The sequence below is a fragment of the Loxodonta africana genome, chromosome 5 (genome assembly GCF_030014295.1).
Source record: "Loxodonta africana isolate mLoxAfr1 chromosome 5, mLoxAfr1.hap2, whole genome shotgun sequence".
In the NCBI taxonomy this organism is placed as follows: Eukaryota; Metazoa; Chordata; class Mammalia; order Proboscidea; family Elephantidae; genus Loxodonta; species Loxodonta africana.
The window spans coordinates 81016727-81044371 of NC_087346.1; the positions used below are offsets into that span (position 1 = coordinate 81016727).

The 27645-nt window shown below is 41.1% G+C and overlaps 3 protein-coding genes across 3 annotated transcripts; all 3 read right to left on the bottom strand.

Moving 5' to 3' along the window:
* Positions 1-2786: 2786 nt before the first annotated feature.
* CXCL1 (C-X-C motif chemokine ligand 1) lies at positions 2787-5067 on the bottom strand. Its single transcript, XM_010594141.3, has 4 exons — positions 4747-5067; positions 4531-4654; positions 4329-4412; positions 2787-3473 (listed from the first exon to the last, which is right to left on the bottom strand). The coding sequence occupies exons 1-4, from the start codon at positions 4835-4837 to the stop codon at positions 3458-3460; spliced, it is 315 nt and encodes a 104-aa protein (XP_010592443.1). The 5' UTR covers positions 4838-5067; the 3' UTR covers positions 2787-3457.
* A 12719-nt stretch (positions 5068-17786) lies between these two features.
* LOC100663246 (platelet factor 4-like) lies at positions 17787-20344 on the bottom strand. Its single transcript, XM_003414220.4, has 3 exons — positions 20115-20344; positions 19652-19781; positions 17787-19528 (listed from the first exon to the last, which is right to left on the bottom strand). The coding sequence occupies exons 1-3, from the start codon at positions 20221-20223 to the stop codon at positions 19441-19443; spliced, it is 327 nt and encodes a 108-aa protein (XP_003414268.1). The 5' UTR covers positions 20224-20344; the 3' UTR covers positions 17787-19440.
* A 4562-nt stretch (positions 20345-24906) lies between these two features.
* Positions 24907-26906, bottom strand: PPBP (pro-platelet basic protein). Its single transcript, XM_023553357.2, has 3 exons — positions 26714-26906; positions 26055-26190; positions 24907-25898 (listed from the first exon to the last, which is right to left on the bottom strand). The coding sequence occupies exons 1-3, from the start codon at positions 26832-26834 to the stop codon at positions 25796-25798; spliced, it is 360 nt and encodes a 119-aa protein (XP_023409125.1). The 5' UTR covers positions 26835-26906; the 3' UTR covers positions 24907-25795.
* Positions 26907-27645: the final 739 nt, after the last annotated feature.

The following is a 27645-nucleotide window of genomic DNA, read 5'->3' on the forward strand; positions in this document are numbered from 1 at the left end:
AACTGATGCCTTCAGATTATGGTGTTGGCAAAGGCTATTGAATATACCATGGACTTCCAGAAGAATGAAGAAACCTGTCTTGGAAGAAGTACAGCCAGAATGCTCCTTGGAAGTGAGGATGGCGAGACTTCATGTCATGTACTTTGGACATGTTATCGGGGGGACCAGTCCCTGGAGAAGGACATCACACTTGGTAAAGTAGAGGGCCAGCAAAAAAGAAAAAAGCCCTCAAGGAGATGAGTTGACATAGTGGCTCCAATAATGGGCTCAAGCATAGCAATGATTGTGAGGATGGCACAGGAGCAGGCAGTGTTTTGTTCTGTCGTACATACGGTAGCTATGAGTAGGAACTGACTGGACAGCACCAAACAACAACAACATAGTAGGGGAAATGAGTTTTCATGGAGTCAAGAAACTTGCTCAATTTCACACAGTCAACAAATGATAACTTTGTAATTTGCCCCCGAATCAGTATGATTCTTTGAAACCTATGTCTTTGTCTTAGTTTCCCAGGGCTGCCATAACCAAACACCCTAAATGGATGACTTTAAAGAACAGAGATACATTTTCTCACACTTCTGGAGGCTAGAAGTCCAAATCAGTGTATCAGCTGTATCAATTCCTTCAGCGGGCTTTGAGAGAGGAACTATCCTGTGCCTCTCTCCTAGCCTCTGGGGGCTGCAGGCAATCCTTGGAGTTCCTTTGCTGTTTATAGGTGCATCTACCTCTGCAGTCACGTGGCACCTGTTTTCCTCCACTGTGTCTCTCATTGTGTTTGTTCTCTCCTTTTGTAAGACACCACTCAGAAGGGATTAGGACCAGAGCACATCCTACTCCGGTATGACTTAACTGATAATATCTTCAAAGAAAGACTTCATTTCCCCCAAAAAAGGTCGCATTCCAGGTACAGAAGCTAGGACATCAATAAATCTTTTGGGGGGATACAGTTCAATCTGTAACAGTCTTTAACCAATTGTCCTTTTTATGCTCCATGTTCCACAATGATAAGAGATAAGTGGCCAAGTGCAGCAAGGCCCAGACAATGTTTGAGGGTAAGAACTGCTCTCAGGTGTGGAGATGTGGCTTTATGGAGGCTTTGTGGTCCTACTTGTAAACATTTTTTAATGTACTCTGACTTGGGGTTATGGAGTAAGTACTGGCATTTATGAAGCTCCCAGAATGGTCTGCATTTATGCACGGTTCACACATTTCTTTCCTTCTTATATCATTCATAACTAACAACCTCAGAGTTATGACGGGATTATTATTTTTTATTTTTTATGTGCAAAAAAGCACTCATGAAAATTGTTTGTTACTTGCCCTTATTTACCCTGCTACTTGGGACAAACCAGAACTTGATCTCAAATATTCAGGTTGCTAACCCTACCCTTTTGCCCCTGGTGGAGGCTTTTACCTAGGGCTCAGGATTTCTGGAATAAGTTCTGAATCAGAGACAAGCACACACCCCACACAGGCACAAACATTCCTCTTCTTTAGGTTTGGAGTGTGGTCTCTTTTAGTCTGTTGAATCTTTCTTACCTTGACATAAAAACACTTGTTTTTGTCTTGGAAGCTGGATGTGGGGCTGTCACCTGGGGCAGCATTAGATACTAAGCTACTCAGAGGACTTTCTTAGGCTAAACAACCTATCAGTTTCCATAAAAATTGCACTAAGAAGGGTGGGAAATCCTGCAGTCAAATCTTAAAACCATTACACCTGATAAATTGGTAACAAGGACTAGAATAACACTAAACTCAGTAATAGTTACTTACATACGAAGGTCAGAAAATAGACCTAAATCTTAATTAGACCTTTTTGTAAATGAAGTACTCAGCCACTCACTTTTCCTGCTTCTACTGAAGACACAAATGATTTGAGTTTTGAAGAAAAATCCATGTTACCACGATTCTCTGCCACCTTGATTAAATTGTCAATAAGTGTTTGAAAAATCCTTTAGCAAAACAAATAAGAGCCCTTGTTAAAATAGCTGTAAGAATGTATGTGTTTTTAAGATCAACTTGAGTACCACCACCGTTTTGTCAATTTGTCATACTCTGGTGGCTTGTGTGTTGCTATGATGCTGAAAGCTATGTCACCAGTATTTCCAAATACTGGGTCATTCATGGTGGGTAAATTTCAGTAGAGTTTTCAGACTAAGACAGACTAGAAAGACCTAGCAATCTACTGTCAAAAATTAGCCAATGAAAACCTTATGAATCAAAAGAGACCGTTATTTGACTAGCTCATTTTGACCATGTCATCAGGAGAGGTCAATGAATTGCTCAGAGGAGGACATCACATTTGGTGAAGGACAAGGGAAACTCTTAGTGAGATGTATTGGAGCATTGGTTGCTATCGTAGGCTCAAACATGCTGGCAATTGTAAGGATAACATAGGACCGGACAACATTTAATTCTGTTGTACAAAAGGTTGTCATGTTTCAGGGTTGACTAGACAGCACATATCTATCTATCTGTCTGTCTATCTACCTACCTATCTATCTAAACTTGAGTAGCAAGGCAGCAAGGAGCTCCTTATAAAAAAAAAATAGCGATATACGGCAGTGACTTTCATGCAAGTGGCAGCCCACAGTTTGGAAAGGCAAATTCTTGAATCGAGGAGAGCCCAGGAAAGTGCAAGCTATCACCAGATGAAATGAGGTATAACTTACAGTTCAATCTATCTGTATAGCAAACTAAAAGTCAAGAAACATTGATGCAAATATCAAATTATTCAGTAAAGGTAGACTTCTTTTTTCCCCTCAGAAAATGAAGCAAACATTTTATTTTGAAACACTTTATTTTCATGTTATTTGTAAAAACATCAATAAATATTTAGGACACACAGAAACAGTGCATAATTAACACTAAACAAGGCATTGTGCCTTACAAAGAAGACATAAAATGTCCAAGGCATATCTATAACATTGTAGTTCTTAAAGCTTCAACATGAGAGATGTTTACCACATATCATAAAATGGTTTCAATAAATAACAAATGATCTTCTAACTAGAAAAGACTTGTAAACACACCTCTCCTCCGTACCTTGACAATGATCTATTTGCTTGTTCCCCCAAGCCTCCATCACAGTGGATGGCATGTTGTGGGCTCCCCAGAAATATTAATGACTAGACAACATTCAAAAACCTTTTACCTTCAAATTAAATAAGAAGCAGGACTGAACTTACTTTGATTTGACATAAAGCGAGCAATAAATGTAACAGTAAAGTATGTAAATAGATTTAGCCACAACCTTAATTATTTTACATGTACCGTGTTAACAGAGATGCTCTCAAAATAAATAAATAAATAAATAGAAGAACTGCCATAAGAGATGCTGCAACAGAAGCCCAGATCAGGTATCCTCAGAACTGTTTCTCTTCTTCGTCTTCAGTTCCTGGAAGGGCAGGGTTTGCTTCCAGAAGAATCACCAATAAGCTTCCTTCTGTCCCCAGGGTCAGTTGGAACTGTCACTACAATGAGAAAAATGGTTGTCTTCAGTGGCTGCTCAGGAAAGCTGATGGTCCAGCCCTCTTTCCCTGCCTCACCCCTTAGGCTTCAGAGTTTTCTGAATGCAGAGTTTCCCTGCAGACTGGCAACAAGTGGCTAGTGCTTAGAACCATGGCCCTGTGTGGCAGAGACCTTTAGGTGCTTGGATGCTCTTTGTCTGGGGATGGGGTGGGAGCTGAGGTCTCTGCTGTATTATTGGCTACAAACAGCCAAAATGTGGCATTCTCTCATTGTTACACCCAGCCTTATTGAAGTCCCAGAGCAACTGCATGAAGCAGCTACTATAATTTTCCCTGTTTTCCTGAGTCTCAAATAATCAGCTAATTTTTGCAGGATTACCCAGGTAACAGGTGATGGAACCCAGATTTGTTCCAAGGCAATGTCACTGCAAAGCCCCTGCTCTTCACCACTAAACTTCAGGACTTCTGTTGCAGAACAGCAAGGGTTCATTTTGCAGGTCTGAAGTCCAGAAGCAAATGGGGGGGGGGGGCGGGGAGGAAGCAACTTCGTTCTTTAACAGGTGGAAAGCTTTTTGGCATAATTATCCAACCCAATGACAATTTTAATGAGAGTACTTTTATCCACATTCATTTAAAAGAGAGTGGGATGGGGAGTGGGGATAGAAATCACTGGAAATAAACTTCTGGCACCAGAAGAGATTAATGATCTCAATGACAAATTTAATTGTGAAAAAAACAATTATTTTCAATCCTTAGCAAACCCCTGGGTTTCTATGATACAATTTTCAGGAGCAAATGCTCCTATCTGTGATGTGACCACTGACTGTAGGCACTTGTAAATAAAATCCCACAACTCACGTGTTTAGTATCTTTTCGATGAGTCTGATAACCATGGGGGCTGTGGGGTTGAGACAAACCTCCTGCCCATTCTTGAGAGTGGCTCTGCAGAGAGAAGGAGAATCCGTGTGAGGCGGGCGGTGGGGCCAGGCAGTCAGTGCAGGGAGCACTGGAGGGTTGGGGTGACAGGATGGAGGCAGAAGCAGCGCGGGGCGAGACTTACATGACTTCGGTATCGGCGCAGTGGGGTCCCGGGGGCGTCACCTTCACACTTGCGATGTTCTTGGGATGGATCCCCTGCACGGTCTTCACGCACTGGCAGCGCAGTTCGGAGCCCATGGGCGCCCCTGGGAGAGAAGAGAGACTCGTTTAGAGGGGTTGTCTCCACGCAGGGTCACCCACCCGCCCAAGGCTGCCCCAGGGTCCCGCCGAGGCTCACCAGCTGCGCGCCGGCCGGCGGCGACCAGGAGCAGAAGCAGCAGCGCCACCCGGAGGAGACGGGGAGCGGCGGGGAGCGCGGTGCGGGCCATGGTGCTCGGCTCGGAGAGTCGGGGCGGCGGTGCCTGGAGCGAGAAGGTGGCTCGAGGAAGGCTGCTTGCCTGTGATTCGGGCTGTGCGGCTCCAAGCCCCGCGAACTGCTTTTATCCACGGTCGGGGCTGGAAAGTTGGGTGTCCCAGGGCCAGGGAAATCCCCAGGTCTCTTGCTTTGTTCTCTGGTTGCGGAAGGAAGGAGCCTGTCCGCCTCCCGGGGTGGAGTAGGGTGGCTAACCCACCGGTTGCCACCGCCGCATCACCCTCCTGAGTAACTCCAGTAGCCTCTGGGGTAACCTTCCTTCCCCAAACCGCCAAAACCTGACAGAGTCTCAGGCTGCGGTGGTTTTGTTGGGAGCCGTAGGCAACGGGCGGGAAGGGGGGAAAATACCGGGGGCAGGCTAGTGCGACCCACCACAGGGACGAAACAACGTCTTTAGAGGGAAAGAGTCGTATCTCTTTAGTGATCAGAACTGGGGGAATTAGGCGACTTTGGTGGTTGGGGAGAGGGGTGATTTCGCTTATCTATCGTCTATCTAGGAGCACTGGTGGTGCAGTGGTTAAAGCGCTAGCTCCAGGGGAGAAAGAGTAGGCAGTCTGCTTCTCTAAAGATTTACAGCCTTGGAAACCGTATGGGGCAGTTCTACTCTGTTCTGGAGGGTCCGTATCAGTGGGAATTGACTCAAGGCAATGGGGTTTGGCTTGGATTTTATCATCTATTTGATTTTCGGTTTTGTATATTTCATATACGTCTTAAATGAATATTCTCAGTCAAAAATAAAGCGTCATCTCAGATTCCAGGGAAAAATGTTTGCCTTGTCCTTTTTATTGTATATCCTAAAACTTGTAATACCTCTCTTTTTTTTTTTTTTCCATTTGGTGGAAACATACATAGGTCAGTTGAATCCGGTGTTAAGGTCAATGAAAGTGAGAGCAGTAACATGAGCTCTTCTTTCCTGCATAGCTTTTTTTCTTCCCTTTGATACGTTGAAACTTCCAAAATTTGCTGAGTATCACCTTCTCCATGTGTGAGGAGTTTAGGTTTGACCTATGAAGTGCTGGCTGGCGGTCACTCTGCAGCTGCGGAGGGCTTATTTTCTGCTTCTGCCTTTGGACAGACTAGTACATGGACGCTGGGTGGGTACCTGGTGTGTGTAGCGCCCTTACTCTTTAAGCAGCAAACGGATGTGTGAGGATGAAAAGTCAAACACCAAATCACATGTTAAGAAACTCCATTTTATTTATTACAGGATGTTCTTCTGTTCAGTGTTGGTTCTCTAGAGACAATGCTATGCGTCTGTTTCTTGATCAGGCTTTTCAAAGTCTTTTAACCTGACGTCTTTACCACTTTTTTTTTTTTTTTTTAGAGAACTTTGATTCAACAGTACGTTTTAGAGGGTTTAAATGTAATTCTCCAGGTTGAAGTAAGACCTCAAGGAGGCGTGGTATACTCTAGGAAGAATGAAAAGAGAAAGGAACGGCCTCTGCCGTGGGGACCAGTGTCCCCCATCTGCTCTAGGCCGCTCAGCTCAGCAAGTAAGAGCGTGCGCACCTTAGCCAGCTGCCAGGCATCTAACGTAGCGGGTTGCTTTTAGTTGCTGTGTATCACAGGCAAGCTATTAAACCTCTTCTTACCCCAAGTTTGTTATGAGAAATGAGTTAACAATAGATTAAGCAGCTTATAAATGTTTGTTAAATAAATAAAATAGAGATAGCTTTTCTCAACATTGACTAAACAAACTCAACTTATTATGAATCCTTTTATAAAGGAAAAAAAAAAAAGTAACGGAAAGGTACACTCTCCCATTTTTTCTTTTCACATTTAAATTTTTCTGTATTAGGCTTTTTAAAAGGAAGGCACATTTGTACTTTACTAGGAAATGTGAATTTTTTTTTTTTTTTTTAGGAAATGTGAATTTATACACATTTTTTCAAACTGCTGAGATCTATCATGGATTTATTATGTAGTTGTAATTTCAATTGCTTCAACTATAAAAAGGGATTTAGAATTACTCTCCATCTTATTTATTGAAAAAGATTTACAAAATGACTGCCTCTAAAAAATACTTCAGTTTTTATCAGCATGCTCCTAAGAGAAAAGCCAAGGAAGTTAAAGGGAGATTAAAGTTTGTATTGTTGTTGTTAGTTGAACTTTCGAAAGCAGATTGCCAGGCCTGTCTTCTCAGGCACCTCTGGGTGGGTTTGAATGGTCAAACTTTCAACTAGTCATCAAGCACTTAACCATTTGCAGCACCCTGGGACGCCTCAAATTTTGCATTAAGGAGTAGGAAATAAGAAACTAAAGTGTGTAAAATACAGGGTTAGCTCATGAATAATTTAGAGCTTGTGTGGTTACTCCTTTTATCACTCTTTATCTGGGGTTTGCTGGGAAACTGACCCAGAAATACGAAAGTTGTTCCTTAAATTTGAAAAGTGTGTTGTTTTGCTTTTTAATTAAAAATGTAATCCATACTCATTTTATAAAGTTTCTAAAAGTCAGAAAAGGATGAAGAGAATCTTTATACACTATCTTAACTTCTATCTATGGAACAAAGTTCAGTAGGTCATGGAAAATATGCTTCTTTGTTTAACAAAGATAGTAGCTGACAACGTATATGAGCTTACAGAATTCTGGAAAGTATAAAACATACCACTTCCTTTACTTAATTGCCTCATACCATGCGTAAGTTACTAAACCTTTCTGTGCCCACCCCAAGGTGCAGAGTACTTACTAAGGGCTAAGTGTGAGTTGCTTTTCTTCTTAGAAATATTGACTCATCCAGTCTTCAAAAGAGCCCCGCGAGGTAGATAGCATTGTTATCTTCAGATTATAAATAAGGAAACTGAGGCAAACAGAGATTAAATAACATTCCTAAAGTCACACCATGTCGTGCCTGGAAATCAAACCTGGAGAGAATGGCTCTTCACCATTATGCAATAATAAAAATGTCCTGTAATACATGCTTAATAATTTCAAGAGAATAGTGATTTTTGAACACCTGTTTGTTATCCCCCTAGTTGAATGGTTCAATATTACTTATTTTGAAATGCAAACACAGCAAAATACTCATAAATCTCCTTAGTTTTGTTTCACTAGCGTAACAGTAAAATTCTCTCCTGTGGCATTTATATTTTTAAAAGTGTCCAAATCTGAAAAATAATGACTTTGCCATGAAAAAAAAAAAAAAAAACTAGGCAAATCTTGCCTTAAGCAAATGATGAAGGTTAACATGAGCAGTGTGAAGTCATCTGGATATCCTGTACCCCCTGTTAAGATGTGGTGAGACGGGCACCTCCACCTCTGTGGTATTCTTTCCAAAATCCATATCCTCACTGTAACTGTAAGAAAAAAACATTCTTCCACCCTAAGTTGAGGAATGTTAAATAGCTTAGCAGTACCCCTCAAAATTTTCAAGGTCATGAAAAATAAGGAAAGACTGAAAAACTCTCACAATCCAGAGGAAACCCAGCCCAGTGCCACTGAGTCGATTCAGACTCATAGTGGCCCTACAGGACAGAGTAGAACTGCCCCATAGAGTTTCCAAGGAGCACCTGGCAGATTCAAACTGCTGACCCTTGGGTTAGCAGCTGTAGCACTTAACCAGTACACCACCAGGGTTTCCGAAGGAGACATGACAACTAAATGCAATGTGGTATCTGGATTGGGTCCTGGAACAAAAAGAGGATATTAATGGCAAAACTTCTGAAATCCAAGTAAAGTTTGGACTTTAGTTAACAGTAATGCACAAATGTTATTTTCTGAGCTTGAGTGAAGGGTGTATAGAAATGACACTATCTTTGCAAATTTTGTACGTTTTAAAAACTATTCAAAAATAAAGTTTATTTTTTTTAAAAGTTTTTCTTTATGAATCAAATTAGATCACAGCCCATATTTTATCAATAGACATGCATGCTTTACTTGTAGCATCCTAAAAAGGGAATTGAATTTTTGTTGAGTTCATATTTGTTCAAATGTAGATCATGATTTTCTGCTGCCTCAATCTGGACACTTCATCGTGTTTCATCAAGTTACACATTCGGCCATCAGCATTGGTCACGCAATCCAAACCACTCATCCATTTCTGGTAATTGAGGAAAAGCAGAAAGCGTTTGCTGCAATGGTCTCCAGATTCAACCAAAAACTGACGTAAATGAAAATACACAGAGAGAGTAGACCTCCAATTTATTACAGGAACTGCAAAATGAAACATGTCAAGAAGCAGCCCTGTATTTGTAGATTATGTAGAACTTGACTTAATCAAAATCGCTTGTTTTTGAAAATAACTTAACAGGAAAGTGATTTTTTTTCCTCCTTAATATGCTACTTAAATCCATGAAAAAAATCACTATTCATCCGAATTCAGAAGCGTCGATAAGTGCTGGAATGCTGTTGCCTAGTACAATAAACAAATTCAGTCTCTTAACAAGTATATCCAAGCCAATTACATTTGCAGGAGCTCAATGCCTGGTTTTTGTGCACAGCCTTTAAATGCATGCAAGCAATAACCGTTAAAGAAATGAAAGAACTTTTTTTAAATGGAAGCTTTGGTGGTTAAATATCGTTTTGTCCTATAATCATTATGGAATCCTTTAGAACTGACAAGTAGTAAAATTCAGGGTTAATGCTTGTATTGGATACCTATTGTACATTACCTCACATCTCGTAGCCCATCCTTTTGCCTGTCATTGCTACAGCAACCAGCTGTATGAAGTTGTATCCTAATAGACCCTCACCTCAGCTGCACCAGGTATCTTTCACTTTCTGCCTCAATGCTTCCCTGTTGCTGCCATGGAAAAAACTCTTGCTCAATGGGGGACAGGAACCAATGCATAAGTGCCCCCTCTTTCATGTTTTGGAGTCCCTGGGTGGCACAAACTGTTAATGCACTTGGCTGCCAACCAAAATGTTGGAAGTTTGAATCTACTCAGAGATGCCTTGGAAGAAAGGCCTGGCAATCTATTTCTAAAAAATCAGCCATTGAAAACCACATGGAGCACAGTGCTACTCTGACACACACAGGGTCACCATGAGTCAGAGTCAACTTGAGGACAACAGGTAGGTAGGTAGGCTATCATGTTTTAGGAAGATAATTCTAAGCACATTTAACATGAGTTCTCAGAGGGTCCTCAGGAGGAATGAACCCCAGTTGTCCACACTCTTTTTCCTATTTCGTCTTTCCTGGTTCTCCAGTCCTGTACTTTGGGAACACTTCCCCAAATAAACAAATGCATGGCAGGCTCACGACTCAGGCTCCACTTTTTGTGGGAGCTAGGCTGAGACACTGCTCTGCTGAGAACTAACCGTGCTGACTGGCAGGCAGCAAAGGGCAGGTAGCTCTTCTCTAACCCTAGCTTGTTTTGCAAACTTGTTGTATCACAACTGCCGTCCCTATTTCCCTGAAGGTATCCCCTCTCATGCAATGACCCTGACTCTGAGAGAAGAAGAATGTAGATGTCTGAACGAGTCCTAAATCTATCCACCTCTATAGTTCGAGGGCGTTGGTCTATGCCAGGATCAGGGACAACCACCATTCAGTCTCCCCAGATGCATATTTGGCTCCTAGATTTCCTTTGGGTGCTGCTCCTCCCTGCTCTCAGTCCATGGGGTATGGGTGGGCCCACCCCCAAACATGCTCATTGTTTAAGAGGTGGGCAGTGACCTAAGCCTAGCCAAATCAGAAACAATCTCTAGAGTTTTTGCTGGCTGGAGCAACTGGAAAAGAGTCCCTTAATTCTTCCTGGGGTTGCTAAACTGGTAGAATGAAGGCTTAACTTGTTGCCAATGACTGAGGAGAGTCTGCCTGAGAATGAAGCTGACTGAGAGGAAACCACAGGTAAGACATAAAATGGGACAAATTACTGAGGATATTGTTTGAGTACCTAGGTCCCCAGTTGGCTCTGATTTATTGATGGACTTTTCAGTTTTGTTGACCAACAAATTTCCTCTTTTTTAAAAAATTTTTTTTTAATTAGGAGTCTGTCTTTTTCTAATTGAAAGTGTCTTCCCTAATGTAATCCGTCCTCTACACTTTTGTTAGAGAAAACTTTTCATCACAAGCTGTGCTTTTTGCTCTATTGTTAATCCACCTACCCATTCCTCATTTTTCTACCACTCATAAACTAGAAACTAAATTAGGTGCTAGGATAACAAAGAGGCAAATGACAGACCCTGCCACCACTGATCTCACAATCTATGAGGGTAGGTGGAAATAGAAGCAGAAAGTTACGAAGTTGTCTGGAGGTCCACGATACTTGGTAATGTATAGGATATTATAGAAACTCAGAAGAGGAAGGCACCTGGTCCCTTTTCTTGGAATGGTAGTAGCTGTCAGAGAAAACTTTCTAAAAGAGGGTGCTACCTAAGGTAAGTGGATAGGGGGCCCATTCCAAAAAGACAGGATGGAGTGAGCAAAGGCATGGAAGCTGGAAAGAATGTGGGAATATGGGAACAAAAATAAGCCGTTCATTATAGCTAGAACTTAACACTGAGACAGGGAGTAACAGAGATTGAACAGAATGATATGCATGGCCCAGTCACCAGAAGCCAGGTGCACCTTGTCACTCAGGAGCCATTTCAAATGTTATCCCTATTGGAAAGCCTGTAACTCATTCTAAGGAATTACCTTGAGGTGGGGGGTGTCATTAGTTTATATATCCCATGCTGGATTATATACTCTACAATGAAAGTGTCCCATCTCATTTCTCTTTGCGTCCTCCAGTCTCCAGTATGAATCTGGTTCATAAGCATTCAATAAATATTTGTTGAAATAATGCATGAATAAATAATTTCTGGCCACCGTTTCATAACCAATGTGTCCTTAGGCCAGGACAGCAGGAAACTGTCCTTGAAGCACTGCAGCAGCCTGGATTTCCCCACTTTTTCCTGTTTTGACTACTCAGAACCTGTAAAAGCCTCTCGGCGGTCATAGGTAAACCCAGATAAGACAGGTGGGCCAGAGCCAGAACTCGAATTTTAGAGTAAGAGCTAGGGCTGCCAATTCTTACAGAGTTCTTAGGTCAAGGTCTGCCAACAAGCCCAAAGGATGAAGGTAGGACTTGCAAATACAGGCCAAGCCAGGGATCCTTAACTGTCCAGTTAAGGAGCAGAATGTAGCAAGCATGAAAAGCAAGGGAGGTCCAGGTTGACTGCCACAAATGGTGCTGGAGTATCCACGACTGGCTTTTATGGACCATCTACCTATTAGTAGATGGGAGGGTCCAGCAAATTAAGGGTACAAGGACTGGGCAGAAAGAGAGTGCGTAATAGCTATTCACTCTGTACATTTGTTTTTATTCATCTATGTATAAGGAAGGAGCCTTGGTTTTACAATGGTTAGCCACTCTTGGTTGCTAACCGAGAGGTCAGTTTGAACCTACCCAGCGACTCTGCAGGTGAAAAGACCTGTCGGTCTGCTTTTTTTTTTTTTTTTAGTTGTTAGGCTTTTATTTCAATTTCTAGTAGAAAAATAATAGTTTTCCATTTATGGTAGCAATATTAAAACTTTCTTTTAATGTAAACTTATGTTTAAAAAGTCAGTCTATTTAAGGAAAAATACTAAGTAAAAAAATAGTAAAAGACTATTTGCACATATTAAAGATCATGAATACTTGTTTTTTTTTTTAGCTTTTATTGAGCTTCAAGTAAACGTTTACAAATCAAGTCAGACTGTCACATATAAGTTTATATACACCTTACTCCATACTCCCACTTGCTCTCTCCCTAATGAGTCAGCCCTTCCAGTCTCTCCTTTCGTGACAATTTTGCCAGCTTCCAACTCTCTCTATCCTCCGGTCCTCGGTCTGCTTTTTTAAAGATGACAGCCTATGAAACCTTATGGGGCAGTTCTACTCTGTTCTATAGGGTCTCTATGAGTCAGAGCCTACTCAATGGCACACGACAACAATAACAATGTGTATAAGGCACCGTGATAGGTTTAACAGATGTAAAGCTGTGTAAGAGAGCAGTAGTGGTTCAGTAGTAGAATTCTCTCCTTACGTGTAGGAGACGTGGGTTGGATTCCTCGCCAATGTACCTCCAGCTCAGCCACCATCCATCTATCAGTGGAGGTTTGTGTATTGCTTTGATACTGAATAGATATCAGCAGTTTTCAGACTAAGACAAATTAGGAAGAGAGGCCTAGAGATCTACTCCCAAAAATCAGCCAATGAAAACTCTATGGATTACAATAGTCCACTGTGCACGGGACCACCATGAGTTGGGAGCCCTATGAGTCAGGGCTGATTTGACAACAGCTAACAATGACAACGTTGTATAAAATCCAACTGCTAATGTGAAATTCACCTAGTCTCTGAGCATTTAACCTGTCTATGATCTTCCTGATACTAGATCATTTATTTTTCTGTTCCTAGAATGCTAATCTAATGATAGGAACAGTCTACAAATATTTAAAACAATTTCAGTTAACACTGAGCTTGTTGTTGTTATATTAAAAAAAAAAAAAAAAAAAAAAAACCACTGCAGTTGAGTCGATTCCAACTCATAGCAACCCTATAGGCCAGAGTAGAACTGCTCCATAGGGTTTCCAAGGAGCACCTGGTGGATTTGAACTACCGACCTTTTGGTTAGCAACCATAGCTCTTAACCACTATGCCACCAGGGTTTCCTTATTGTTGTTAGATGGCATCAAATCAATTCCGACTCATGGCGACTCCATGTGTGCAGAGTAGAACTGCTCCGTTGGGTTTTCAAGACTGTGACCTTTCGGAAGCAGATGACCAGGTCTGTCTTCTAAGGTGCCTCTGGGTAGGTTTGAACTGCCAATTTTTTGGCTAACCATTTGTGGCACTCAGGGCCTCCCTTAATACTGAGCACCAACCAATATGTCTGATTTTGACAGTATTTTTTTTGAGTACTTAGTGATTTTTTAAAAAATGTTTTTATAAATTGCTTTGGATTTTTATTTTCTCTTGATTGTTTCCTGAACTTTTTGGAAGTGGTACTTGCTAAATAAATTACCTCATGATCATGTAATGTAACAAGAGGAAATGCAGGATTGCCAAAATTGCAAAAGAATAAGGAAATGAGAAACCTTCTCTTAGACATAATAATATAAAATTGTATTTTGAAGATGAAAACACCATGATGACTTTGTTATTATGGAAACAAAATTTAGGAAGTTTGCAAGAAGAGTGAATAAACTGCAAAGGAAAATTATGCATAGCATAGAGATACAGATGTCAACTAGGAAAATTATGAGTCATCATAAATACTTGATTTTGAGCATGCTGCCCACAGTATTTTCCAGTGTTCTCTGTCTCCCAATTTTTTGAGCAAATCTTTTTGCTGTCTTTATTTTTCCCTTCTAGGCTTTGTTCGTATATACTCAGGTAATATTGATTGTAGAGAATACTGAATGATACTGCTTTCCAATGGCTGGCTTTGCTGATGTGTGACTGAGCTAGTTTTTTGATTGACATTTGCAGAAGTTGAGGTTATTAAAGAAATATGAGATCCAGTTAGATGTGGTAGAAATTATGGTAGAATTATGGAGAAAGGATGACGTATTTATTTGTATTTCACATACGTTCTCCGTAAAGATTACAACCTAGGAAACCCTATGGAGCTGTTCTACTCTGTATTATAGCGTCACTAGGAGTTGGAACTGATTCAGTTGTTCACAACAATGACAACAGCAACAAATGTTATATGTTGAATGTGAATATATACAATCAAATAATGTTTAACAAGCACACATTATAGCATCTGTGATTGGAGAATGTGGGTGGACGGGTGAAGGTAACCCTTAGCAGATTCTCTAATATTTACCAATGAGCTGCTAACTCAAAAATCCCACAACGCACCGAAGAGGAAAATGACATGAGTGTGTTATAATGTCTGTGAATAACTTGGTGAAATCTCTGAGCCTAAATAAGACCAGGAGTTGGGAAAACAGTGTCATTGTTTGCTCAACCAAGTTTCTGTTGGCTAGGTGCCTTATCCTCAGCCCCAAACTGCATCATTGCATCCCAGGACCAGCTGCATTGCTGTTCCTTTTCATACAATTAATATTTGACAAATGTTTATTCAGCACCTACGCTGTCAGACATTTTTCTAGAGGCATGAATGACAACAGGAAATAGGATGGCTTTTTTGCATTCTGACCTATAAAGGTAAACAGAGATAAATAATCACAGTGCAGTTTCACCGTCATCTTGATGGAGGTATGCGTAAACTGCTCCTTATTTTTTTTTTTTTTTAATTCTCTAATAGATCCTATCCTCATCCCTGGAATTACTGGGAAAAGAATACTGGTTTTCCAGCACTGTTGATAAGCAAGAGCTGATTGTTCCAACTCTGCTTTCAGGTTTTACTGCTTCTCACTACAGTGTTGGATTCTGGTATAATCTCCATGTTGTGTTTGCCTCTGTGAAGAAATTATACTCCACAAGTTTACATACTAAGTTTATTTCTTTTCCCTGTTTTCTTTTCTAGATAAGCTGTTAGGCCAGGTCCCCAATAACCAAATGCTTTGTATATTTTACCATTTTATGTCACTTGATAAACATTGTGGTTTTGTTATTTGATTTCCTTTTATTTGTTACCATGAGTGGAAAATGCAGCTTGTGTCTATCATGTCAAACTTTTTTCTTAACTAGCTATCTGCACCCAAGCTTTGGGTTGTGATTCTGTGGGGGTGGGAAGCAGGGAGGGGGGTGGAGTGGAAAAAGGGAGGTGGGAAAGTAGGGGAGGATTCTGGCTTCTTGGTGTGTCCTTAATGGGTTGCTTGTTAACTCAAGGATTATGGCCACAGCTGTTTGGAAACAATGTGTGCTCTGGAGGTTAAGCACCAAAGAAAGGGAAGATAAGTAAGGTTTATTTATTAGGCTTCAATTCTGAGTCAGAATCCATGCTGGAGTCTATTACCAGTGTGATTTACTCTTTTCAAGAGTCCTGTGAGGTGGGGGTTATTGCCTTCATTTTGCAGGGGAGGAAGCTGAGCAGACTCAGCATCACACAGTTATAGTTGAGATGTAACCCAAGGCTGTCTTCTCAAAAGCACATTGGGCTAAAGCCAGCACCTACAGGGATAAGGAATAGAGCCACAGGGAAAGAAGAAATAAGTACAAAAACACTAAGTCCACCGAATGTGAATGCTTTTGCTTTTTTCAAGCCTTCCTAGAAAGATCTCAATTCAGTTTGCATTTGTGACCCAGTTAAGATGTACATGGAGGAAGCAAAAGAGCAGTGAATATAAGTAGAAGCCACCAGCTGAGAAGGACATAGAATCTCAACAAGGCGTACATCATCCTACTTGGTGTGACGTCAGGTCAGGGATGGAGATTGAAGGCAGATTACAGGTAAGGAGCATTAACTCTCCAGCTGGCCGTACTGACTCCAAGTATTTTGTTGCTGTTGTTAGTTGCCCTTGAGTGGGCACATGGGGACCTTACATATAACAGAACGAACGAAACATTGACAGGTCCTCACAATTGTTCAAATGTTTGAGCCCATTATTGCAGCTACTGTGTCAATCCATCATGTGGAGAGTTTCCTTCATTTTTGCTGACCCTTCACTTTACCAAACATGATGTCCTTTTCTAGTGATTGATCTTTCCTGATGATGTGTCCAAAGTAAGCAAGACAAAGTCTCACCATCCTTGCTTCTAAGGAGCATTCTGGCTGTAGTACTAGTTAGAATATGGACTCCAACGTGGAATGTCAAAACCTAGCTCTTTAATTAAAGAACTAGAGCAGTGTTTTTAAACTACAAGTCAAAATTCATCATGAAATCAAACTTTATTGGGTTGTGGCCAATACTGAAAAAAAAAAAAAAAAGGTGGAATGGAATAGGATAAGATAGGATAGAAAATAAAATATCAGAACACACCATACATAGGAAAGGTAAGTATTGTTTTGTGAACTTATTTTTGGTGTGTAAGTGTGTGTATGTATGGAAACCCTGGTGGAGTAGTGGTTAAGTGCTATGGCTGTTAACCAAAAGGTTGGCAGTTCAAATCCACTCGATGGGGCAGTTCTACTCTGTCCTGTAGGGTTGTTATGGGTCAGAATGGACTCGATGGCAGTGGGTTTTTTTTTTTTAAAGTGAGTGTATATAAATGCATGCATACATATGTCACACACACATAGTCTATATATACATATATAACACCTATATATGTATATGTGTTTGCCAGATTGAGACCCTGGCCTCCAGGTACCATTATCAACCCGCAACTTGTGAGTAGAGTAGCATGAGCCACCTCACCTCCTAACTGGTTTCTCCAGATGTTTTTTAGGCAATTGCCAACTTTCCGCCCAAGATAAGAAAAACAAGAGGCTGATGTCTGCAGACCACAGAACCAGTTAAGACCAAATCTGACCCACCTGACACACGCAAAACCATCAACCCGTCCTCTGGGCGACCCTGGAACTTTTCTCCCGCCGGATGGAACCAAATTTTAGCAGCCCAAGATTGACCGAAGGCTTTCACTAATGAGGGGTCCAAGCCTAAGATCCGGTTTGAGAGACGCTCCCGTTTTGGACTGAGCAAGAGCAGATAACAGAACTGTCCCAGGAACATCTTTTTCAGGCCAGACCAATCAACGACCTTGCTCCTTTCTCCAGGATCCTTCCCCTAATAAATACTGTTTTGGCCACCGTTCAGGGAGCCATCTCTGTGACGCCAAGTCCTGGTATGCTCCTTTGCTTGCCCAACTAAATAAAGCTTCTTCTTTTGCTTTTGCCTGTTTTGTGCCACTATGGTCATGCTGAGCAGACCTGGAACAGTCCAGTTACAAGATCATATGGGTTTGCCATTCTTCTCTGGCCAATGAAAAACTTATTCTACTAACCCAAGGATTGGAATTCTATCTGTACAATTGGGAAAGGAATACTTCCCCAACTAATTTCAAAGAAATTAAGTAATTACTAAGTGTCTCCTTTATAACAGTGTACAAATAAGTGATATTTTAAAAATAAGCAGTTTATCTTATAACCATAAGAAACAACTACTGTTTTGAAAAAGGAAAAGAATGCCTTCAAGTGGTGAAATTAGTTTTATTTCTGTATTCTTTATTTTCTGTTATCTAGAATGAGAATTCATTGTCTTATAATGAGAAAAAAATACACATATATTTTCAAAACCAACTAAACCCCCAATGTTCTATGCATTGAAGAGGAAACCAGTTTTACCACGAAGGCCTTAGAAAGAAAACGAGCAAACATTACAAAACTACAGAACAATCTCCAAGAGCAAAATATCCCTCTGGTGGTTTTGTTATGTTGATAGGGGTCGAACTATACCATAAGTTCCTAGTTTGTGGACATTTTCTGCTGTTTCCAGCCAGCTTAAAAAAAAAAAAGTTTAAGAATGTTCAAACTGTGTCACTCCATGAATGTCTGCACAGCAAGGAGCTATAGTAAATTACTGTTTGACTTGGGTTTTTCCTGCCAGCAATAATCTACCCAGATGCCCTTTGCTGATAAAGGCAGCAACTTGAAAATACTCTCAGGATGGTTAGACCAAGGTAATTCTGAAGTGAGGATTAAAATGATACCAGCATTGGATGACTTTGCAAAATTTGTTATGACCCTTTGAGTCAGACCTACTAATTATTGAATCCAACTAAGTATGTTGTTTGAGGCAGGCAGCAGAAGCTAAATAAACAAAAACAGTATCTTATCAACCACACCTCATTTCCAAATTATTCTCTCCAGAGTTCTTTTGATTTCAGAAATTTTTATTTCACTCACTCTGTTAAATGTCCTACTTAATACTCCAAACTGACTGGGATGGTTCATTGAGAGCAATATTGATAGCAGTCATAATACTTAATAGTTGCAAATTTTTTTAAGCATAGATTTCCATATATCATCTCATTTTCTTCACCTTCCAGTTGCTGTCAAGTTTATTCCAACCCCTGGAGACCACATGTATGTCAGAATAGAACAGTACTCCATTGAGTTTTCATGGCTATGACTTTTTGAAAACAGATCACCAGGCCTTTTTTTCCAAGGCACTTCTGGCTTGGGTCTAAACCACCGCCCTTTTGGTTAGCAGTGGAGCTCTTAACCATGTGTACTGCTCAGCTTTGACAATCATATCATTTAGTGCTCACGATAATCTATGAGGCACTACAAAATGGCCGTCTCACAGATGAGGAAACAAAGGCTCAGGAAGGGAAGTAAGCGTGGCACAAGCTATGTGCCGTGCTAGGGAGCACAGATCTTGAAGATTTTAGTCAGGGAAGTCACTTGTATCTACTTTAAAAAGATACTTTAAGTGACAGTGCATAAGGTGAAAAAACTAAATGGGCAGAGATTAAATGCAGGTATATACATGTATCAGCTAACATAAAACTCCAAGGAAAACCAGTTTTTACTAACAAACCTCCCTTAAATATTTTTTTTCCATAAAATTCTGGAGATTTTTCTTACATGAAACTGTGACTGTTACCACTATTTTCTTTGCTCCGTTATTAAGAAATATTTTTAAACATGCCACAACTTGATCTATTTTGTTTATTTAGTATTTGAAGGCTAATGTAAACATCAGAGGATTCTTTCAGAGTTAGATTGAAAGTGAAAAAAAAAAAAAAAAAGAAGTTATGTAGCAAATATACAGATCTAGGCAGCTAGTAGCTAATTCTCCAAAAGTTTCTTGATTATTTTCTTATACAAGCGGGCCTGCTGGTCCAAGCAAATCTTCCTCCCATTCTTCAAAGTGGCTCTGCCAGGGAAAAAAGAAGAAGAGAAACTTGCAGTCTTTGGGCTTGAGGAGGGGATTAGATGCAGATAGGGATGAGCAGAGGGGGCAGAGGGTGGGCAGGGATGCAGCAGCGCAAAGACTCACATCAGTTGGGCCTTGGGACAGTGGAGTCCAGCCTTGATCACTTCCAGGCTGATGACGTGCTTGGGATGGACCGTGGAGGTGGTACTCACACACAAGCAACGCAGGTCTGAGTCTTCTTCTGCAGGCTCAGCTGTGGAGGGGAGGAGGGGGGATGAGGGAGCGGTGGTACAGGGGTGAGGGAAGGAGCGGTAACTCCATGAGTGGTTAAGAGTACCTTCGGGATCTTTTCCACTGCGTTTGGACTTCATTTCCTTATCCACAAATCATACTTTTCTCAGAAAGAAGTTATACTGACTAAATCGTAAAATGCACTAAAGCGCTTGGCACAGTGCCTGCCCACTTGGCAAGCCTCAATAAAGTACAGTTCTTATCATTACTAGTTGATGACTCCTCTCCAGCCCCAGCAATTCCCGGACCCCTTCGCCACCGCCCCCATCCCTCCCCGCCTTGCTTTTGCTCTTACCGCTGGCATTGGCGAAGGCCACCATGGCTGGCAGGAGCAGGAGCCCCAGGAGCAGTGGCCTCATTCTGGGCCGAGCGTGCCAGGCGCCAGAGCTCCTTGGGAGGCTCATGTCGCAGAGGTTTCACCGGGATGGGAATGCTGAGGGGAAGTCAAGGCAGGGATTCTGCAGGCAAGTGGCTCCAGGCCTATTTTATCCCCACTGTCGGTCCAGTCCGGAAGCCTGGGGTGGAGTGTGGAGGCCTGTGGTGCAGAATTGGAGACACTTGTGAAACAGAGTTGGGCTCTGGCCAGCCAAGATAAAAAAAAAAAAAAGCTAACGTTCTGCTGCCTTGGCTGGAAGCTCCTAGCAGGATCCTTACCCCAGCTGGAACACAGATACAGGCACATTTAAGAGATAGAAACAAGCACTTGAACTAAGATATGTGTTTTCTTTGTTACATGTTATAGTAAAGTTCTTCATAGTCACCATGTTGCAAGTTATACTGCATATACTTTCAGGACTGAGACTTTTTGTGTTGCCTTCTCAACTCACAACTGCATTACCAAGAACTGCCCATAAACTCCTGATTTTTGCTGTTGATTAATATTGAGTTGAATTTGTTTTGTGTGTGTTGACAGTGTGTTGTTTGTAATTCTTTTCTGTGACTAAAAAGTTGAATTTAATCTTTAGGGGATGACTTCCTTCTGAATTTTCCCTAAATGTGGAGGCCTTCCCCAGTCTCTTGGGCGTATCTACCTGGTTCTAGCAATCGTTTTCCAAAATGCTATAGGAAGTGGGGTCTATCACCCTCCTTTGTTCTCTTACTCTGAGAAGAATTACAAAAACCATATTTGAGTGCATTATTTTTGTAAAAATGTAGTCCCCCTGAATCTTACTGCATTCGGCTCAGCCCTGGATAATAAAAAAAAGGATAATAGCCGGGAAGAAAAGACAAGGGAGGGGGGGGTTGCAGGGCACTGCTCTCAAGTGTCTGCTATGTCCTTGGGCAGTAGCAATGACAGGGTGAGGTGGACCGCACTGTGAGTGGGTTACGGTGATGCTCTCTGAAGGAGGACACAGAGCGTCTGGGAGCACAAATGAGTGTGGAAATGCTGTGGAGATGACAGTGAGGGTGTGCACCAGAATCCGGCAAGGAAAGGCAGAGAGATCAACATGAAGCACCTTCCTTTCCCTAAAAAAGAATGAATTTGGCTCTTTTTCAGGGTTAAGCGCATCCTCATTCCGAAGTCAGACTGCCTGACTGACTAACATTGGTGAAGAGCTGGCCTCAGGACCCTGCTCCCCTGAAGCTAGTTGATTCCCTAATGCTCAGCAGGGCCAGTCTTCTGCAAGGATATGCTATCTAATTCCTGGACCTGAAATGTTCTTTCCCCTTCATCAATTAGCTAAATTCTAGTCATATTCCTCGTATCAGCTTAAATATCACTTCCTCAGAAGGCCTTCCCTCACAACTAAATCTGATTGTGTTCCCCTGTTTTACCTTGTAACACCCTTTGCTTTTCCTATTTCTCACAGGTAATATATGCACATATACACAAACACACACTCATACACAAATCTATATTTGTGTTATAACACAAATATATATGCATGCCCTTGTGGCACAGAGATTAAGAGCTTGGCTGCTAACCAAAAGGTCGGCAGTTCGAATCCACCAGCTGCTCCTTGGAGATCCTGTGGGGCAGTTCTACTCTGTCCTATAGAGTCTCTATGAGTAGGAATTGACTCAACAGAGTTTGGTTTTTCACTTTATATGTATATGTATATTTAGAAGTATTTCTCTCCCTAAATAGAAAACTCTATGAGGTTAGAGATCATGACAATTGCTTATTGCTATTCTAATACACCACTAGGGACTCAATACAAAGTAGCTACATTGGTGAAAATAATAAATGTTGAAGATGATGAGGCTTTGACTTGCTCATGTGTCTGTTCCAGCTTGTAACTGGAGCATACCTCTATATTAGCATGTGTTATGTATATTGTAAATATTTTTTAACCTGTTAATATCTCCCACCAGACAGTGATCTCTTCAAAAGCAGTTCTCTGTGACCTATGTTTCTGAATATCTAGCATCCAACACAATGGCTGATGCAGAACATGATGTAATTCATAAGTGTTTATGGAACTGAAACCTGAGGCCTCAAACTAGATTAGCAGCAGAGGGAATGGTTAGGAGAAGGAGTCCTGGATATGTGGGCAGCATACTGGGTTTGTACAATCTTTGCCCTAATTTCAGTATTTGCAGTGTAAATGAATGCAGAGTGTAGTGAGTGACAATTAAACCAGCTTCTCTCTGCGTCTAAACTGAATACCTCGCTATGTGCACACAAAAATAAAAGACACTGCATCTCAGAAGGCATAAGTATATTGAAAACACTGTGTCACATCTCAGGAACTGGCCCTGTCAGTTTTCAGTAGGGAACCGCTAGAGACGTAAAGGAGATGATGCCTGAGCTATTTTGAATTACTGGAGAAAAACTAATGAAAACGACTGCAATCTATATTTACTGCTTTATCACGTTTGTTTATGTATAGTTTTGATTAAACATTACTTAATAAATGCATTTATTTTTTAGATAAAACATTTTTAAATATCAAGCCTATAATAGTGAAGAGATAATAGAAGGAGCCCTTAATGCAAAGTTTGTGAAATGACATGTTTAGTGTGTGAATGCTATCCATAAGGAAGAAAGACAGCCAGAATGCTCCTTAGACGTGAGGATGGAGAGACTTCATCTTGCTTCCCTTGGACATGTTATCAGAAGAGACCAATCCCTGGAGAAGGACATCATGTTTGGTAAAGTAGAGGGCCAGCTAAAAAGAGGAAGCTCTCAATGAGATGAGTTGACACAGTACCTGCAACAATGGACTCAAACGCAGCAATGATTATGAGGATGGCTTAGGACTGGGCAGTGTTTCGTTCTGTTATGCATGTGAGTTGGAGCCAACTCGACAGCTCCTGACAACGACAACATATGAATGCTCCCGAAAATCCATGTACAGGTTGGAAATAGCTGACCTTATTTCTTCTCCCATAATTACTATATGTAATATGTATGTATCAAGTTATTTATGCATCAAGTCCTACTCTGTATGTCATAATAGCATGTGATATATGATATTATCTCTTTATTAGAAAAAGAATTATCAAGGAAGTGGTGTGATGTAGTGGTTTAGAGCTTGGTTTCAAATCCCCACTCCCTCACTCCTTGTCTGATCTTGGGCAAGTTTCTTAATCTCTTTGAACTTCAGCCTTTCTTCTCTGTAATACTGGTGATGCTAATAGTAATAATAAAAAATAATCACTAGTTTGAGAACGAAGTCTCTCGTACAAGCCAGGGGGCCATGTTTTCTCCATTCTTTTCCCTGCTGGCATGTTTAGGCCTCTGAACAAAACACCACCCCCACTGAGGCATGACATTGTTTGATAACAGGGTTAAAAAGATAAATTTCTGGGCTAACCACACCTCCGTCCTGAGGAAGCCAGGGCGGCATGATGCGGTGGACCGCAGAAAACACCCCCACCCTCTGCCCCTAGGCTTGATGTTTGTAAGCAGGGTTAAAAAGATACAATTAGTCAAGTAGGCTGGGGCGTATTGAAATAGGTGGGTTCATTCTGCTCAGCCCTGGATAACTCCTGGGTGTGGAATGTTCTAAAGGGCTTCTTTTTTCTCTCTGTCCTCAGCTATGGTGCTACCGTCAGCACATGGTAGAATTAAGCTTACAGCCCACCTCAGTGGACCTGCTTGGCCAGGGAGAGACCTGTAGAAGGCAGGCTCCCATTGTGTCCCCACTTACGGAGCCAGGTGGAGAGCTTGTATGGAAGAGTTCTTTATGTCCTCCAGAAGAGTTTCTAGAAGCCAGTGGGGATCAGCATGTCCTGTGAGTGTCCCATTTGAGTCCCTCATCCACAACAAAAAATGGGGTGGGCATGGAAGAGTCATCATCTCCACCCAGAGAGCTTTTAAGCCGGTAGGACTTCTTTCTTATTGTGTACTGTCTTCTTCTTGTTATGAGTCGTAAGTGCTACCATGTGCTATCTCGTGTTAAGGCTCTGATTGGAAGGACATGATGTCTATGGAGCAGTCTGTGTCAGTTATTAGTTCCCTTTTTTCTAAGGGCCTCCTAGCTATCTAGAAATCGGGGATGACCTGTGAGTACCATGCAGTTCTGGCATGATGTCTCTTAGATTTGATGCGGCAAAGCAGGGTCTGAGGGAGCTAATGCATCCTAGATGTGTCATGTTATCCTACAACGAGCATTTACATATGGGTTATTGTGGGCCATGCTATAGTCAAAGCCCTTTTAATTATTAACTCATTTGATCCTCACATCAACTCTGTGTGGTTGGCAATATTATTATCATCATTTTAGAGACAAAGGAACTAAGGCACAGAGAAGTGAAACAACCTGCCCAAAGTTACACAGCTAGCATGCACTGGAACCAGGTTACCCAGTTATTTTTGTTCCACAAAATATGCTGTTAACCAGATCACAGCTATCTTGTAAGAATTATTTAATTCCTGAGTGCAGAACACTTAAAATGTCTGGCATATTAAAAGATTTAACATTATTATCTATCATTATACTATATTAAAAATGGTGCAGATCAATTAGTGAGTTTTATTGACCATATTGTGAAATACCAGTGTGCAAAAATAAAAAGAGGAGAATTAGGTTTTTTTCTTTTTGCTAACAATTCTCTGAAAATTAATAATATATGATAATAAAGCAATAGCAAATTTTGATTTCATATTAATATTTCTAGAAGAATTATGTCAGTATATATTTTAGGGATTAAGAAATGAATGAAGGTCTGCTGATTAAAAAGGAAACATAAATAGTCTAGTAAAGGTTAAGTGCTCCATTGTACTTATGTGCAAAGATGCCTCTAATACTAAAACCGTAACCACGCAGATGTTAAGTAAATGAAAATGTATGCAAACATGCCAGAGTGTAACATTTAACATCAAGTACAACCTATCGTTTTCATTTTTTTTTCTTTTTTTGCAGAAGATAATGGAGGGCTTCATAGAGCATATTAATACCTTTTCATTTCATATTCTTTGTCATATTATTGTTACATGTATTCATTTTAAAGGAAATCACCACTGCTTACAAGATTCATACTCTACAACTTTATTAATTTTAGGATTTGAGGGCTAAAATAAACATTACAAAAACCTTTCAGAGAATACTTTGAGCAAGATATCCTAGAACTAGACACTGAAGAAGTCTAATAAGTTCCTAAATCTATTAACAAACTTTTATTGAACAACTACTCTATGCTGGGCACTGTGTGACCCCTAACATCATTGACCATTATGAAATATGTTAATCATCACGGGCGTGTGCAGTGTCAAGCAAGATAAGCTGACCCACAAATGTATTTGGAAAGATATTTTCAAATAAAGAAACGCAAAGCACTTCTTTAGCCAAGAGTTAAGAAGTTAAACTATGCATCTGGGAACTGGGCTTGCTTACTTTCATCTTTTCTCAGGCATCTTTTAATTAGCCTTCTAGGAGTAAAATGTGATTTCGGAGACACAGTGGTAGACCTATCCAAAGGTTAATACAATGGGAATAAGTACACTGGGTAAATAAGAACTCTAGAATCCAACACTTTTTAAACCCACCCTTCCTGGAGGAGAAGAAGTTTTGGTATAAAATGAACAGATTAAGCAGCTGATCCATCACCTTGCAAAATTTTCTGGACTATTTTCTTGATTACAGGAGCTTCTGGGTCCAAGCAGATTTTCTTCCCATCCTTCAAAGTGACTCTGCAAAGAGAGAATAGAGTTATCCATGAGTGCCATGACTGGACTATCAGAAAGAATCAGTGGGACTGGAGAAAATAGTGTAGGTGGGGAGGAGTGTATGAGGATGGAGGTGGAGGGCTTCCTTAATGAGTCAATAGTACAGAAGCAAGGACTTACATTACTTCGACTTTGTCGCAGTGGGCCCCTGCCCTGATCACCTGCAAATTGTTGATGTAACTGGGACGAACACCAGAAGTGGTTTTCACACACATGCAGCGCAGTTCAGCATACAATTCAGCTTCAACGTAGTTAGCTGGGGTAGAAAATGTGACTCTATTAGTGGTCATGACTATTTATAAGATAAGGCTTCTCCTCTATTGATTGGAGCCCTGGTGGCACAGTGGTTAAGAGCTACAGCGAGCTATGGCTGCTAACCGAAAGGTCAGCAGTTTCCAGCTGGAAACCCTATGGAGCAGTTCTGCTCTGTCCCATAGGGTCACTATGAGTCAGAATAGACTCAATGGCAGCAGTTTTTTGTCTATTGATTTGTTGCATCAGTTCCCTTATTAGCAAATTGAGGATAATTTACCTATCTCATAAGGCCACTGTGAACATGAGCTGTTAAGTCTTTAAGTCTTTTAGTAAGCCTAGAAGGCCTGACATATGTTAAGTGACCATTAAGTATAGCTCCTCCTTTTAAAGTTATTAGTATGGCCACATTCTCCAGCCCCCAGAGCTCCAGAACTGTCTTGCCTGAAAGCACAGCTACAGCAGAAGCAGCCGCAGCTTCAGGGAAGCTGAGCCTCCACCTTCGGCTTTCCCCAAGTTTCTCTTACTTTCTTGGCTGGTACAGGGAACTAGTGCTGTCAGGAGCAGTGACAGCAGCAGCCACACCTGTAGGACACCAAACCGCCTGGCACTGGTACAAAGAGAGGCAGTGTCGTGCCTGAGGCTCATGGTGAAGGGTTTGCTAGAGTTGGTTCCCAGAGCCAGGAGACAGCATGGGGGTGAGCTGAAGTCCTGAACTGAGGGACTCTTCAGGCTTTTATATACGGTCCCGCAACGCCAGTGAGGAGGAAGAGAAGGGGAGGAGGGGTGAGGTAACTATGTATGTAATGATAACTTCTTAGGGTGCCAAGTTGTGCCCAACCCAGATAAACACCATGCAAGTTAGAGTTCCTGTTAAATTGCATTTTGTGGTTCACTTCATACTCCCATTCTCCCCAGCTCAATATCTCTCTCCCTTACACGTACACTACTTAAGGAGGGAAGAATTAGGCTGAAATAATACACGTATTTCCTTTGTATAACCATGTAACAATATTTCTTACCTTTCCCATAGTGCAACGTATAAGTTTGCTAGACACTTTATGAACACCTGAAAACATAAACACGTAGCCCTTGGAAGAGATAGTTCTCTTCCCTTTCCAGTTGCCAGTTGGGTTGCCAAGAAAAACAGGGTTTCCTATCTTGGTTTTGATAAGTGTTGCAATTGGTTTGGAGTGTGTGGATAAAATATGATTCAATCATGATCAAAGTCACACCTTGGATATTAGCTTATGGGCTTTTTTATGACTTTCGAATGTTATTATCTTTTAGAATTTCATCCTGACCCTGGACGTAAAACTCATTCTTGTATTTTAAGATAAACTACTTGTTTCTGCCATCTGAGTATACCCTGAAAAGCAGGGCCCAGTATTTATTTTCTTTTATATGGATCATTATACAACTTGCTCTTGTCCCTCAAAAATATTCGTTCAACATGCTT

Bases quoted from the DNA above. Each gene is read 5' to 3' on its own strand.
- CXCL1 (XM_010594141.3), bottom strand. From the start codon at position 4,837: ATGGCCCGCACCGCGCTCCCCGCCGCTCCCCGTCTCCTCCGGGTGGCG. The intron at 4,655-4,746 runs GTGAGCCTCGGC...CTTCTCTCCCAG, and splicing joins CGCCGGCCGGCGCGCAGCTG to GGGCGCCCATGGGCTCCGAA. The intron at 4,413-4,530 runs GTAAGTCTCGCC...TTCTCTCTGCAG, and splicing joins TGCGCCGATACCGAAGTCAT to AGCCACTCTCAAGAATGGGC.
- PPBP (XM_023553357.2), bottom strand. From the start codon at position 26,834: ATGAGCCTCAGGCACGACACTGCCTCTCTTTGTACCAGTGCCAGGCGG. The intron at 26,191-26,713 runs GTAAGAGAAACT...TTTCTACCCCAG, and splicing joins TCCCTGTACCAGCCAAGAAA to CTAACTACGTTGAAGCTGAA. The intron at 25,899-26,054 runs GTAAGTCCTTGC...CTCTCTTTGCAG, and splicing joins TGCGACAAAGTCGAAGTAAT to AGTCACTTTGAAGGATGGGA.
- LOC100663246 (XM_003414220.4), bottom strand. From the start codon at position 20,223: ATGAGCCTCCCAAGGAGCTCTGGCGCCTGGCACGCTCGGCCCAGAATG. The intron at 19,782-20,114 runs GTAAGAGCAAAA...TCCCCTCCACAG, and splicing joins GGCCTTCGCCAATGCCAGCG to CTGAGCCTGCAGAAGAAGAC. The intron at 19,529-19,651 runs GTGAGTCTTTGC...TTTCCCTGGCAG, and splicing joins TGTCCCAAGGCCCAACTGAT to AGCCACTTTGAAGAATGGGA.